Source organism: Panthera pardus, unplaced genomic scaffold (assembly GCF_024362965.1).
Source record: "Panthera pardus isolate Hobbes unplaced genomic scaffold, ASM2436296v1 HiC_scaffold_25, whole genome shotgun sequence".
Classification (NCBI taxonomy): Eukaryota; Metazoa; Chordata; class Mammalia; order Carnivora; family Felidae; genus Panthera; species Panthera pardus.
In genome coordinates, this window is record NW_026526821.1 from 19,085,299 (window position 1) to 19,100,200 (window position 14,902).

At 39.0% G+C, this 14,902-nt stretch overlaps 1 protein-coding gene across 1 annotated transcript in view; it reads right to left on the reverse strand.

Annotated features, from left to right (window-relative positions):
• TOP1 (DNA topoisomerase I) overlaps positions 1–14,902 on the reverse strand; it is a 94,743-nt gene that overhangs the window by 12,907 nt on the left and 66,934 nt on the right. The window contains exons 11-13 of the mRNA XM_019458497.2: positions 14,165–14,287; positions 11,781–11,968; positions 11,356–11,500 (exon numbers count right to left, since the gene is read on the reverse strand). Coding sequence (XP_019314042.1) covers positions 11,356–11,500; positions 11,781–11,968; positions 14,165–14,287 — 456 coding nt within the window. The remainder of the gene's footprint in view (positions 1–11,355; positions 11,501–11,780; positions 11,969–14,164; positions 14,288–14,902) is intronic.

The following is a 14,902-nucleotide window of genomic DNA, read 5'->3' on the forward strand; positions in this document are numbered from 1 at the left end:
CAGGGTCCTCCTCAAAACCATCGCAGTGAAACGAGGTATCCACCACAGGGGAACTGCCTTTAACCCCCTCCTATCTTTCCCTACCCAGTCAACCCTCTGTATGGATGAGAATCTAATTTGATTACTTATAAGTGACATTCTTTGAGAGACTGTTTTTAACTAGTGGGCTCACCATATTTTCTGGTTCTATTATAACTGCTTACTCATTAAGCATACTGGATAGGGGCACCTGGATGGCTCAGTTGGTTTAAGTGTCTCTTGATCTCGGCTCAGGTCATGATCTCACACTCATGGAATTGAGCCCCACATCGGGTTCTGTGCTGACCGTGTGAGCCTGCTTGGGATTCTCTCTCCCTCTCTCTTTGCCCTTTCCCCACTGGCACACTTGCTTTCTCTCTCAAAAATAAATAAACTTAAAAAAAAAAAAGTCTAAAAAAATATACATATATACTAGGTAAATGTGGTCAGGATCTGAATTCAGGATACAAAGTGGGAAATGAGCTAAATCCTGTTCTCCAATCCTCTCTCAGAGATTTGTATTGGGGAGCAATGACATTTGCCAATATTCTTAAGTGGCTCTTCTTCTTTATTTGTGGAAAATTTTTTAATTTTTTAAGGAATCTCTACACCCAACTTTGGGCTGGAACTTACACCCCTGAGATCAAGAGTCACACACTCCACCGACTGAGCCAGTCAGGAGGCCCATAAGTGGCTCTTCTCACTTAGCTGGTGATGCACCAAAAGAGGAATGACTAGCATTCTGAATTCCAAACACCTAACATTTAAACAAAAGATACAACAAACTGGCCTCATGCATTTAATACCATGTTTAAAGATAAAATCCAACCAACTTTTCATATATGCTCATTTTTAGATGTTTGCCTTATTACTGATATGTAGAGGTCGTTATATATATTCAAATTCTTTCCCAGATACAAGTAGTGCATTTTAGTCCACTATTTCCTATTCATCTTTCATTCTGAATAAGTCTAAAAGAGATTTTATTGTTATACAATTTTAAGTGTACCATTTAATCCGTTTTGACAATTCATAACCCCTGTAACCTACATCTCATCAAGACAGAGAATATTCTCTATCATTTGAGAAAGTTTCCTCATGCCCCTTCCCAGTTAATCACCAACTAAGCAAGCACTATTCCTTTAATCTGACTTGTATCATCATAGCTTGGTTTTGCCTAACTTAGAATATTTTAAGAATGGAATGCTACAGGGGTGCCTGGGTGGCTCAGTCGGTTAAGCGTCTGACTCTTGATTTGGGCTCAGGTCATGGTCTCACAGTTTGTGGGTTCGAGCCCCATGTAGGGCTCTATGCTGACAGCGTGGAACCTGCTTGGGATATTCTTTCTTTCTCTCCCCCCCCCCCCCCCTTTCTGCTCCTAACTCATGCTCATGCATGCACTCTCAAAATGAATAAAATAAACTTAAAAAAAAAATGGAATAATACAGTATAGGTTCTTGTGTCTGGGCTTCCCAATACGTTTTTAAGATTCATCCATGTTGTTGCATTTATCAGTAGCTTGCTCCTTTTAATTGCTGGTATATAGATACAATCCAGGACTATCCCTAATGTGTTTGATGAGACCATGTGTTTATTCTGTTGATGGACCCCCCTAGGATGTTTCCATTTTGAGACTTGTACGAATACAGCGCTGCTATAAACATTCTTGTACAACTCTTTTTGTGGACATAGGTTTTCAATTTCATTTAGGGCAAAAATACCTAGAACTGAAACTGAGATCTCACTGTGGTTTAAATCTCCTAGTAATTAGTGATGTTGAGAACTCTTTCATGTGCTTATTTATTGGCCATACCTCTATCTTGTTAAGCATCTGTTCAAATCTTTTGCTTTTTATGGGAATGTTTGTCTTTTTTATTGAGTTATAGGAATTCTTTGTATATTCTCGATACAAGTTTTTTGTCAGATATACATGCTGCCAATATCTTCTCCCAGCCTGTAACATATATTTAATTAACCTTGTCCTTTGTTGAACATAAGTTTTTAATTGTAATTATTTTTTTTTACATTCACTTATTTTTGAGAGACAGAGAGAGACAGAGTACAAGTGGGGTAGGGGCAGAGAGAGAAGGAGACACAGAATCCGAAGCAGGCTCCAGGCTCTGAGCTGTCCGCACAGAGCCCGACACGGGGCTCGAACTCACAAACGGTGAGATCAGAACCTGAACCGAAGTCAGATGCTTAACTGACTGAGCCATCCAAGTGCCCCAATTTTTTTAATGTCAATTTTTGAGAGAGGAGGGAGAGAGAGAGAGAGCGAGCGAGTGAGCAGGGGAGACGCAGAGAGAGAGGGAGACACAGAATCTGAAACAGGATCTAGGCTCTGAGCTGTCAGCACAGAGCCCAATATGGGGCTCGAACTCACGAGCTGTGAGGTCATGACCTGAGCCGAAGTCGGATGCCCAACCGAGATACCCAGGTGCCCCTACAAGTTTTTAGTTTTAATGAAGTCAACTTTATCAATTGTTTCTTTTATCATTAGTGCTTATTGTGTCCTAGGAAATCTACAACAAGGTCATGTAGATGTTCTATCACGATATCATCTACAAGTTCTAGTGTTTTATTCCTTCTACTTTAGAATTCAGAATTTTATTTAAAAGATTCAGAATATAACTTTTTAAAAAATAAGCGTTATGTCTTATTTTCCTTTTCTAATAAAACTCACCAAAATCAGAGCTTCCCAAGACTAAAAAGTTTTATAAGGACATTTTCCTTCAATCCAGCTCTTTAATCCCCAGATGGTTACATTCAAAAGTTTGTAGGTATATACATCTTTGAAACCCCCCAAAATTATAAGCTCTAAAGACAGAAAAGTGTATTTCTCCCTAAGAATATTTTATTAAGATTGAATGCAATGTAATGTCAACATGGATTCTAAAGTTTGCTGTACTTAATTTAAAGAAAAAATGACAAATTTTGTTCATAAAGTTAAGACCGGTTGAAGAACCTCACTTTTACTAAGGGCTACTTTACAGGTAATGAGACTTGATCATGTTTCCAACCTTGGCAGTGGGCTGGACTTAGCAGTGAGTACCTTAATAAGCAGTCCTTTTAACCTCTGGATCTATGGTTTATCCAGGATCAGAGAGCTTTGTAGAAACCACTGGTTCCAGAAGGCTGACTGTCATTTTCCTGCTATTTCAGATTCTATGGGCACCAAAGTACAGAGTGGAAGAGGAAGGGAATGGAAACACGTGCAACAAGATGTCTATATAATGAAAATCCTGGAAGGTAAAGCAGAACTAACCAAGATGAGCACAGAAAGATGCGAATGAGCTCAGGACAGTCTTTACCTGAAACACACATTCCTGCGGCTCTCAAAAGTCCCTATTGTTTCGATGGCTTGTGAGGCTGTTTGTAGTATAAACCTGACTCTGACTGCAAGTAGGCCAATCAAAGTTTCCGGAGAGGGAGACATTAAAAAGATACACTTCAGCTGTGCTTTTTTTTTTTTTTTTTTTAACCCTTGACTGCCCAACTTTAAAAAATCGCCAAAAGTCTCTTAGGGTGTCTGGGTGGCTCAGCTGGTTAAAGCATCAGGTTCAGGTCATGATCTCACAGTTTGTGGGATCTACTGCACTGGGCTCTGGGCTGACAAGTGCAGAGCCTGCATGGGACTCTCTCTCGCCTTCTCTCTCTGCCCCTCCCCTGCGTGTGTTCTTTCTCTCTCTCAAAGTAAGTAAATAAATATTAAGAAATAAAAATAAAATTGTCAAAAATCTCTAAGTCACGTCATGCTTGAGCTAAATTTCTTAATGGAACAGAGATGGGGTAGAACAGAACAGTAACATAACACAGGGGAAGTTAATAAGTAAAATAAAGACAAGCCAAAGAATCTCGGAATAGAAAAGTCTCTGGAGGCCGAGCAGAAAGGTATATAACAAAGCCCCATCACGGTAGCCTCCCATGTTTTGGATCTAAAGTCCCTGATGAAGTACAACCATCAATTACCACTCAACACACTTCTACAAAAACTTCTTTATAGACTTTTGGGTCAGATGGGGTTAAGTGAAATCCTACTTTAATGCTCAGGTTGCTTCAAACAGCAATGAAAGTGCTCCAAGCAAGATGGCGAGACCTAAAGCCAGGGCCTGTGTTAGTTTAGGCTGAGCTGGGCTCGAAGACTGCTATGAGGAGGGAGCAGAGAAGTGGAGAGCAAAGAACAAACGAGAATGATAACATGGACAAAAACCACCTCCCAAAGTTTACAGACAGAAATTCCAGAAGACAAAAGAAAAATGACTTAGAAAAACTGCCAACAATAATTAGTACACAAATTCAGTTCAGGCAACATTTTAAAAAACAATCTAACAAAGGTTTTCTCATATATATCAATTATGAATAAAGAGAAAACAGATGTAACAGCCACAAAAAAGGACAAGAAATTATAAAACAAAACAACAGAAATGAAGTGAAATAAAATCCGGTACACATGAAATAATAATTAGAAATTCTGAAAGCAAAAATTAATAATTAAAATGAATTATAGGGGAGATACAAACTTCAGGATGCATATAATCAAAAGGAGAATTAGCAAATTGGAAGGGAGTCCTAAAGAACTTCCCCAAATGAAGACCAGAACTAGAGGTAAAGAATATGAAAATAGAGGGGCGCCTGGGTGGTGCAGTCGGTTAAACGTCCAACTTCAGCTTAGGTCATGATCTCACTGTTTGTGAGTCCGAGCCCCACATCGGGCTCTGTGCTGACAGCTCAGAGCCTGAAGCCTGCTTCAGGTTCTGTGTCTCCCTCTCTCTCTGCCCCTCTGCCACTCCCACTCTGTCTCTTTTTCTCTCAAAAAGTAAATAAACAGTAAAAAAAAAAAAAAAAAAAAAAAAAAAAAAGAATATGGAAAATAGAGCTTTAAAAAAAGTGTAGATGGAGAAGCTCCAATGTTCATCTAAGAGAATTCCAAAAGAAGCAAATGGAAGGAATGATCTAGAAGCTGTGGAAAAATGGCTGAGAGTTTTCTAGAATAAAAATACATTAGTCATCTGATTCAAAGTCTAGTCTGAGCATCTATACAAAAACAGCAAAACCTTGGTTTGTGGGCATAATTCATTCTGGAAATATGCTTGTAATCAAGCACCTGTATATCAAAACGAATTTCAAGAACCACTGGCTCAGTGGTGATCATGTGACATTTGACGCCACATACTACTACTTCTATTGCAAGACATCGCTTACTAATCAAGTTAAAATTTATTAAAGTTTGCATGTCTTGAGGAACACTCAGAACAATCCAAAGTTTTACTGTATATCCGTATTTAGATATACAATAATAAAGATACTCTTTACTGGAGAAAAGATTATAAGAATTAAAATACAGAAATTTTCAGATAAATAAATACCTAGAGAAAGGTATGGAGTGTATAAACTAATCAAATATATCTCACTGTGATAACTGCTGAATAGAGAGAGGGTTAGGATTTTATGTATGATTGTGGGTTCTTGTAAAAAAAGAAGTAAAACTTAAGCAGAGGAAGTATGCAGTGTAAGAACTGGAAATGATTAGTTTAAAATGCCCTTATTTACAGGTAATTTAATTGTCTATGTAGAAAATACAAAGGACAGATGCTTTTAGAATAAGAGCTCAGCAACGTTGTCATATATTACCACTCTAGGAAGAACAGAAATGTAGTAGAAAAAAATCACATTCAGTAGCACTAAAAACTGTAAGGTCTCTAAGAAAAAAAGGCTTTAAACATAGGAAAAATTTCTATGGAGAAGATTACAAAGCAATATTAGAGGGTATATTCAAAGACATGAATTAGTGAAGAAGTAGAACATGTTCACGGACTGGAGGACTCAAAATAATGTATCCTCCCACCCCCCCATTAATCTACACATTCAATACAATAAAAATCTCGGGACACCTTGATGGCTCAGTCGGTTAAGCATCCAACTCTTGATTTCAGCTTAGGTTATGATCTCACCAGCCGTGAGACTGAGCCCTAAGTTGCCTGTTTGGGATTCTCTCCCCCTCTCTCTGCCTCTCCCCTGGCTCATGCGCACGCACTTTCTCTCTCTCAAAATAAATAATAAACATTAAAAAAATTAAAAAATACCTCAATAGTATCCATTAGAATATGACAGATTTATCTCAAAATGAATGCAAAACATCAGAGAAGAAAGAACAGTCAAGACAATTTTGAAGAACGAGATGAAGGAAACTTGTCCTATGCAGTAAAAACTTACCAAGCTACAGTAGTTAACACAGTAAGCTACTGATGAAGAAACAAACAAACAGGACAGAGAGCCCAGAAACAGATTGACACATATGTAGAAATTTGATATATAAACAGAGAGGGTAATACAACTAAATAGTTCTGGAACAACTGGTTATTCATTTGAAAAAATGTATTAGATCTCAACTTCATACCATACACAAAAATACATCTGAATAGGGGCGCCTGGGTGGCTCAGTGGGTTAAGCGGCCGACTTCGGCTCAGGTCACGATCTCACCGTCCGTGAGTTCGAGCCCCGCGTCGGGCTTTGTGCTGACAGCTCAGAGCCTGGAGCCTGTTTCAGATTCTGTGTCTCCCTCTCTCTCTGCTCCTCCCCTGTTCATGCTCTGTCTCTCTCTGTCTCAAAAATAAACAAACGTTAAAAAAAAAAAAAAAATACATCTGAATAGATCAAAGATCCAAATGCAAAAAGCAAAACTGGAGAAATGTTGACAAGGATACATGAGACAGAAATGTGTACACGCTGTTGGGGGAATGATGGTGATGTAAACTGGTTCAGGCACTTTAGAGAACTTAAAAGTATCTAATAAAGAATCTTTAAGGAAAATTTTCATCTATACAAGGAAAATGTGTTTATTCCAGAACTATTTATAATAGCAAAGTATCATAAATAACTCTAAATGTTTCTTGACAAGGGAATTTTTTTTTTTTAACATTTATTTATTTTTGAGAGATGGAGAGAGACAGAGCAGGAGCAGGGGAAGGGCAGAGAGCGAGGGAGACACAGAATCTGAAACAGGATCCAGGCTCTGAGCCGTCAGCACAGAGCCCGATGTGGGGCCTCAACTCATGAACCATGAGATCATGACCTGAGCCGAAGTTGGACGCTTAACCGACTGAGCCACCCAGACACCCCAAGAATAATTTTTTTTATAAAATAGAATACTGCGTAGCAAATAAAACAAATAAATTAGAAGTATATGTCAAAAGAAAATCTCAATACAAAAGCTGAGAGAAGTTGCAGAATGATCTCAATAACTTACCTAGTTTAAAAGTGTGCCTTGTAAAACAATACTACATATTGTTTATGCACACAGAAATAAATTATGAAAAATAAAAATATACACAAGAATGAAAACATTAAGTTCAGTAATAGTAACCTCCAAGGAAGAAGGAGAATGGGGGGTGGGGTTCAATTGTGTTCATCAGAATACTTTTTAGGAAATGAAGTAACTGAACAAACAGGATACAATGTTAAGGTTTGACACAGCCAGATGGTGGACATAGTATTCAATACATTATCTATTCTTGTATATTTGAACTAGTTCATAAAAAATAAGACCCCTAATGCTTGTATCTATTTTTTTAATTTTAATTTTATTACTTTTTAAATTTACATCCAAGTTAGTTAGCATATAGTGCAACAATGATTTCAGTAGATTCCTTAATGCCCCTTACCCATTTAGCCCAGTCTCCCTCCAGTAACCCTCTATTTGTTCTCCATATTTAAGTCTCTTATGTTTTGTCCCCCTCCCTGTTTTTATATTATTTTTGCTTCCCTTCCCTTATGTTCATCTGTTTTGTATCTTAAAGTCCTCATGAGTGAAGTCATATATTTGTCTTTCTCGGACTGATTTTGCTTAGCATAATACCCTCTAGTTCCATCCACATAGTTGCAAATGTCTCTTTTAAATTTCTTTTTAATGTTTGTTCCTGAGAGAGAGAGAGAGAGAGAGAGAGCGAGCGAGAGCACGCATACGAGCAGGGGAGGAGCAGAGAGAGAGAGGGAGACACAGAACCCAAAGCCGACTCCAGACTCCCGAGTTGTCGGCACAGTGCCTGACTCAAGGCTCGAACTCACCAACCATGATATCATGACCTGAGCTGAAGTCAGACGTTTGACTGAGCCACCCAGGTGCCCTGGAGTTGTCTATTTTTATCTAGAGAATGCTTCTCCTACTGGCACTGCATTTAAAGACTATTCAAAACACTGTCAAACCCCAACCTCTGATGTTCTCACTGTTTTGCTGAGTGGGAAACAGCCAACAAGGATTGGCAAAAAGCTGGAGAAATCACATTTCTTTTTCCCTTCCAACTTCCCAAGGCTTTAACCATCTTCATGACTCTTAGGATCCCAACCCAGCTGAGGAGAGTCAGCCACTCTGTGAGGGGTATAAGATTCTAGGCAGGCCTACCTGTGGGTGACTTCTAGGTTCATTACCATAACCATCATTCAGAAACTTGCACAAATCCCTACAGTATATGGAGGTTATCTGGATATTGTCAGGAATTAATTGGTGGCTCTCAGCTCTGGAGGGTCTCCACCTGGCCTATCAACAATGGAGATCTCAACCGGTGAAGGCTCTCCTACAATTAACTTGAATCCTGGATATTAAGAGAACGCAGTATACATTTATCTGGAATCTGTTCACCTCTCTCCACCCACACTGGCATCATTTTGTCCAGGCCACCACTATCCATTGCCTGGAATACAAAAGCATCCGATCAATATTCGTACTTCTGGTATGCATATAATCCAATCTTCACAGAGGTTAGTGCTCAGAATGATCAGTTACGTCACAAGTTTCTAAAATACGAATCTGGTATTGTTCCTCTTGTTAAAACCCAATAGCTTCCTACTGGATTTAGGAGAATATAAACAATTTTATTTATTTATTTATTTTTTTTTTTTAACGTTTATTTATTTTTGAGACAGAGAGAGACAGAGCATGAACGGGGGAGGGGCAGAGAGAGAGGGAGACACAGGATCGGAAGCAGGCTCCAGGCTCTGAGCTGTCAGCACAGAGCCCGACGGCGGGGCTCGAACTCACGGACGGTGAGATCGTGACCTGAGCTGAAGTCGGATGCTCAACCGACTGAGCCACCCAGGCGCCCCAGGAGAATATAAACAATTTTAAGAAACAGCCTGAAAACCTGGCCTGCATCCCCCTGTAGCCTCCTCTTCCTGCCCCCTTCCTGCTCACTGTACTTCAACTACATTGACCTTCTCTCAGTCCTCAAGACCACCAAACTCTTTCTCACCTCAGGGATTTCAAAACGCAATTTTCCTTATCTGGAACATCCATTCCCTTATCCTTTCCATGGATAAATCCTATTCATCTTGTAAGTCTTATCTTAAATGTCACTTCCTCAGAAAGGCCTTCCCTCCACCCTGGTCAAATCGAATGCCCTGATACATTCTTATATGGTACCCTGTACTTTCCCTTTGCATCATTTACAAGAGCTCGTGTTTACTGGTGTGACTGTGTGTAGAGCCTCAGAATCTTGCTGAAGCAGGTCTATGTTCCAGACATGCCTCTGTTCAAAGCCCTTCAATGGGTCCTCACCAGACGCAGAGCACAGACCACTCTCTTTAGCATGGCACTTAAGGCTGGCCACAATTTGGCAGTAGGGTTATCACACGCAGGCAATCAGGAGGCTAAGGATTTAAGTCAGAGTGAGTGACTAACTACTGGATCATGAGCAAGTTTTTTGGCTTCCAAGAGACTAAATTTATTTCTCTATAAGACAGTGGCATTAGTACATGTGGTATGGTTAAGATAATCAAATATCAACTTATGTGAAAATACTTAACAGTAACCTGGTATCATTATTTTGCCTTTTTTTTTTTTTTTTTTAAGTAGGCTTCATGCCTAGTGCAGAGCCCAACACGGGGCTTGAACTCACGAACCACCCGAGATCAAGACCTGAGCTAAGACTAAGACCAAGAGTTGGATGCTTAACCAGCTGACCCCACCCAGGTGTCCCAAATTTTTATTTTTTTTCCATGTGTAAAATACACATAAAATTTAGCACATTCACAATGTTGTCCAAGAATCACCACTTGCTAATTCTTTTTGTTACTTCTTTTTAACACTTCTCACTCTCCATCTATAATGACACAATTCTGTTTGGAATAGCTCTCTTTTAACACCAACAGTAACCTAATTTCCTTCATAAAGTTGTTCCTCATCCGTAAGTGCTGGGAAATAACTGCTGCATTTCTCGAAAGCACGTAATGCTTACCTTTCTTCTAATACAGTTGAATACTTACCCAATTTGCCCACTAGCCTAGGAGTTGAGAGCTAAAACCACCATTTATCCACCTTTATTTCGGAAGAAAATAACATGCCCCTTTAGAAGACCTGACTTCTGCTCGTGAGGGTTTTCTTTCTGATTCTATACTTACTCAAAACTAGGAAAAGTGACATTTTCCAACTGAATGGCAGGAAATATCAGAGACTTTTCATATTAGAACAAAGAACTATAAGCTAGAGAGTGTGCAGTTTATAGCGCTGGCAAAACACATAGCCTTTTTAGGTGTGGCTTTCATGTCTTACCATGTTCAATAACCTATAAACCAAAATTAAGAGTGTCTTTAGTGCCAGTCCTCTGTAAGTTAACAGTCATAGTCTACAAAGAACTCATTTCTTGGCTGCCTTTTTAGAGCTCATCTCTCTTTTAGGTTGTTATGCAAAGTTCCACAGTACATCTGAGGGAGGAAGTTCTCCCAAGCAGGGTATGCCTAGCAGGCTAACAAAAACGGACTGCCCTTCCAAGACAGTTTTCCCCTTTCAATAATAGTATTAACAAATAACAACACAGGGGTATACAATGGTTTATGATGTGCTTTCATATACATAATCTCACCTGGTCCTGGTGGAACCTACCCAGATGTAACCTTAGGAAGCCGAAGTATGTAAGACTCTAGATTTTACAACTTCTGGATTCAGAGCAATTCTGCTCCCTTCTTCAGAGCCAAGAAAGGGGGGGAAGAAAGCAGCAGAAGCCAATTTACATTTACTGCATTTTTCATCACAACCCCACCACTGGATGGTAAGCAACACGAAGGTAGGGACTGCATCTGTTTTGTTTACCAACACAGTTCCTAACACCATGCATACATATGGTATGCCAGGCACATACGGGGATTTCAGTAAATATTTGTGAATAAATGAATCAGATTATAATGTGACGCAGAAGATGGATACACCTAAGGAAGGCATGAAAATACTTGCTTTATTTTGTGGAGAGTTTTTAATTTGTCACAGTGATTCTAGAGACCAGGAACACTACATTTCAACAAGAGATTATCAGCCCCACTAACTGGGGCAGCTCTTAGCTACCTCTTACCTTGATTCGTGAACTGGGGTTCAGCATGATATATTTAATGGAACCTTGGATGTTCTCTGTCCAGGAGACCAGCCAAGTAACCTTGTTATCATGTCGGACCTCTTTCCATTTATGTCCTGTAGGAGGAGAAGGAACCTTGGCATCTCTGTGGAAATAACAAAGTAGGAGGGTAGTGAATTGAGGAGAAGTGAGGGACAGTTTCACCTTTTGTGACCTAAAGTGGGTAAATCTGCTGAGCATGTACTTCCAAATTTCCTCATCACCAGTCAGTAACTGAAAAATACTAGGAGATCTATATATATGGAAACACTGTGCTGTTCCCAAACAGACTTGTGCAACCTAGGAAATACTCCCAGCAACAATATTCCCAAGAACAAATGAAGCCCCCAACTTTATTTCTGGCCCAAACAATGAGCTGTGCTCACTTGCTACAGTTGATGATTATATCCTCAGGCATGATCCGTCTCTTCAGCATGCCCATCTTGGGGTGGTTGCCACGGCCACGGAAAAGCCCAGGAGGTTCTATCTTGAAGTTGGCAATCCTCTCTCTGTGGTTATCCATAATACAGAAACCATATTCTTTCAGTAATTTTTCATTCTCCTCTTTGATTTTCTGGAACAGAGCAAAGAAGTATTCAAAAGGGATTCAAATTGCTGTTCCCTATTCCTACTATTTTAGCTCTTATTTGCGAACAGGTCAAGGTAGAGAAAAGTCTAAAAATCACTAAGAAATATGCAAATAGGGGTGCCTGGCTGGCTCAGTCAGAATAGCATGTGACTCCTGAACTTGGTTATGAGTTTGAGCCCCACGATAAGTATAGAGAATAAATAAAACGTTTTTAAAAATTAAAAAAAAAAGGAAAGAAATGCAAATAAGGATAACCTCTAACAGTTTCCAAACATAAACACAATAAAAATTCCCCAAAATATCTATGCTTGACTTCTAATTACAGATTCAAAACTGATTCTATTCTCTTAAAGGATTTATGTGTGAACATGTTACATAGGTATTTCTAAATATAACTTTAAAAACTAACGTCATTTTGTTGAGTAGTGTCAAAATGGCAGAGGGGTATGACTCTGACAGGCCTCATAAAAAACATCTCCATGTTTTCTCGTAGGTTCCAGACACATTTTAGTTGTACAGCACTTCAGATGGGTTTTCAACTCAAGCATACCTGTTACAGATTCTTTCCTAGGTATATGGGTACATACATTGTCTACTTTGTGATCCTTGCTCCAAAAAAGGAGTGTGGGTGTGGAATTTGGAGCCTCCTTACCCTCTGCTGACTCTTTCGTATTATACTTAGAAATTCAACTTAACTAAGTCCTGTTGCCTTGTAGGTAGAAACAGATTCAGAACTTGCTGGCAGCAGGTGTCCTTGGCCAGGGCTCTGACAAGGTGATACTTCTGAAACTGTCCTATCTTTGGATCACTATTTGCAAAAACAAAGCTCCAAAGTGGTTTAAGTTTTAAAACACCCCTGAAGTAAATAATAAACCAAGTTTCACTAACTGGGAATACTGAGAAGACTAAAATGGGACTGAAAAGTCTAGTGCATTTATCATTCTTACAGTAACTCGAATTTTAAACTAAAGGTCAAATAGGTACCATCAAACAATGAGTTATATAAATACAGTCGTCTAAACTGTATAAGCATGCACGTCCTTTAAAATATAGAAATTAAAAGGCTTTAAAATTCCTTACAATCCTTAATTCTGGACCTCCAATTGAAAGAAAGAAAGAAAGAAAGAAAGAAAGAAAGAAAGAAAGAAAGAAAGAAAGAGAAAGAAAGAAAGAAAGAAGGAAAGAGAAAGAAAGAAAGAAAGAAGGAAAGAGAAAGAAAGAGAAAGAAAGGAAAGAAAGAAAAAAAGAAAGAAAGAAGAAAGGGAGAGAGAATAAAAGAAAAAGAAACTTTGGCCTGAATTTCTGTAGATCAGGGTTTGGCAAACTTTCTCTAGACCGAAAATATTTTGGTCTTGAGAGCTACACGGTCTCTGCTGGACCTACTCAACTCTCTTACTGCCTCATAGAAGCAGCCACAGAGGATATCTAAACAGCTAGCTGTGGCTGTGTTCCAATAAAACTTTTTAATTAAAGCAGACAGCCTATTGTTTGCCTACTGGTACCCTAGAAGAAAATGACATCTCACTGGATACTAGAAAGATCATTCTGGAATGAAGATGGAGATGGATGAGCATGCCTAGATCCCAGGGAGATCAAGATGGGAACAATATTATCTGTTTAAAACCCTAATATCCAGAAGTCGCTGTGCAGGTCTGCCCGTCCTTAAATACTGTATTATTAGAATTACTGACTGGTTTTGGATCAAAAGAGCACCAGGTTCTTACACTAAGTCAATCAATAAAGTGCCTATTATTCACAATATTCAGTATGTAAAGCCCTTAAGAAAATTTAAACTTTACTAGGCCAAGAATCCTAAATCTTCAGTACAGAGCCATGTGAAATTACTGAAGTCAAAGTTGTGTAGGAACCAAGAAGAAAATTAGATGAACTAATCACTATTCCAAAATTCTCCAGAGGTTTAAGACATTCTATAGTACCGGGGTGCCTGGGTGGCTCAGTACGTTAAGCATCCAACTTCAGCTCAGGCCATGATCTCGCAGTTTGTGAGTTCAAGCCCCACATCGGGCTCTGGGCTGACAGCTCAGAACCTGGAGCCTGCTTCGGATTCTGTGTCTCCCTCTCTCTCTCCCTGTCCCTCCCCTGCTTGCACTCTGTCTCTGCCTCTCTCAAAAATAAATAAACATTTAAAAAAAAAATTAAAAAAAAAAAATTCTATAGTACCAGTTTCTCTTCCTTGCTCATCTGTTTGCGAGCTTCTGACTGGGCTTTGAAATACTGGCTCATCTGGGTAAAATCACATTTGCTTAAGTTGGTGATAATATTCTTCTCTTCATTAGTCATTTCCTAGTCAAAAAAGGGGGGGGGGGGGAGACAGAAGAAGAAGGTAAATACACTATTTAATACCCTAGGTTTCTTTGTGATTACAGCAAAGCACCATTTTTTTCAGCCAAAGGTGTTTGGAGAGGTAGCCAATCTAAATTTGTGAGTTTCGAAAAAAAGAAAACATAATTTTATTACTTTGTGCTATTATAAAATATTTAATAGAAAAAAGCTTTACATGATTTATCATTGAAAAAGCTCATGGAACTCTTATGTAATTTGAGCTCTTTACACCCTGCCATATCCACAGGCCTGTGTATCCCATAGTTGAGAAACATGAATACGTATCATTTCCTTTAGCAATAAGAAAAACATTTCCATACTTATTCTCTCTTAGAAACATCCCTACTCTACTCACTTAAAATGTTATTTTCAGGGCTATTCAGAAGGTAAACTTCACCTCAGCCTCTGTCCACATTATTCAAATTGAGAATAAGTAGATTGTTTAAAATCACCTAAACAGATGTCGGACATGTGATTTCAAGAGCAAAAAGTACCAAAAGCAAGGAAGTAAGAATAAAAAGGGAATGGGACATCACATTAACATCTCTCTTTGCAATAGAAGACAGAGGGGCAGGC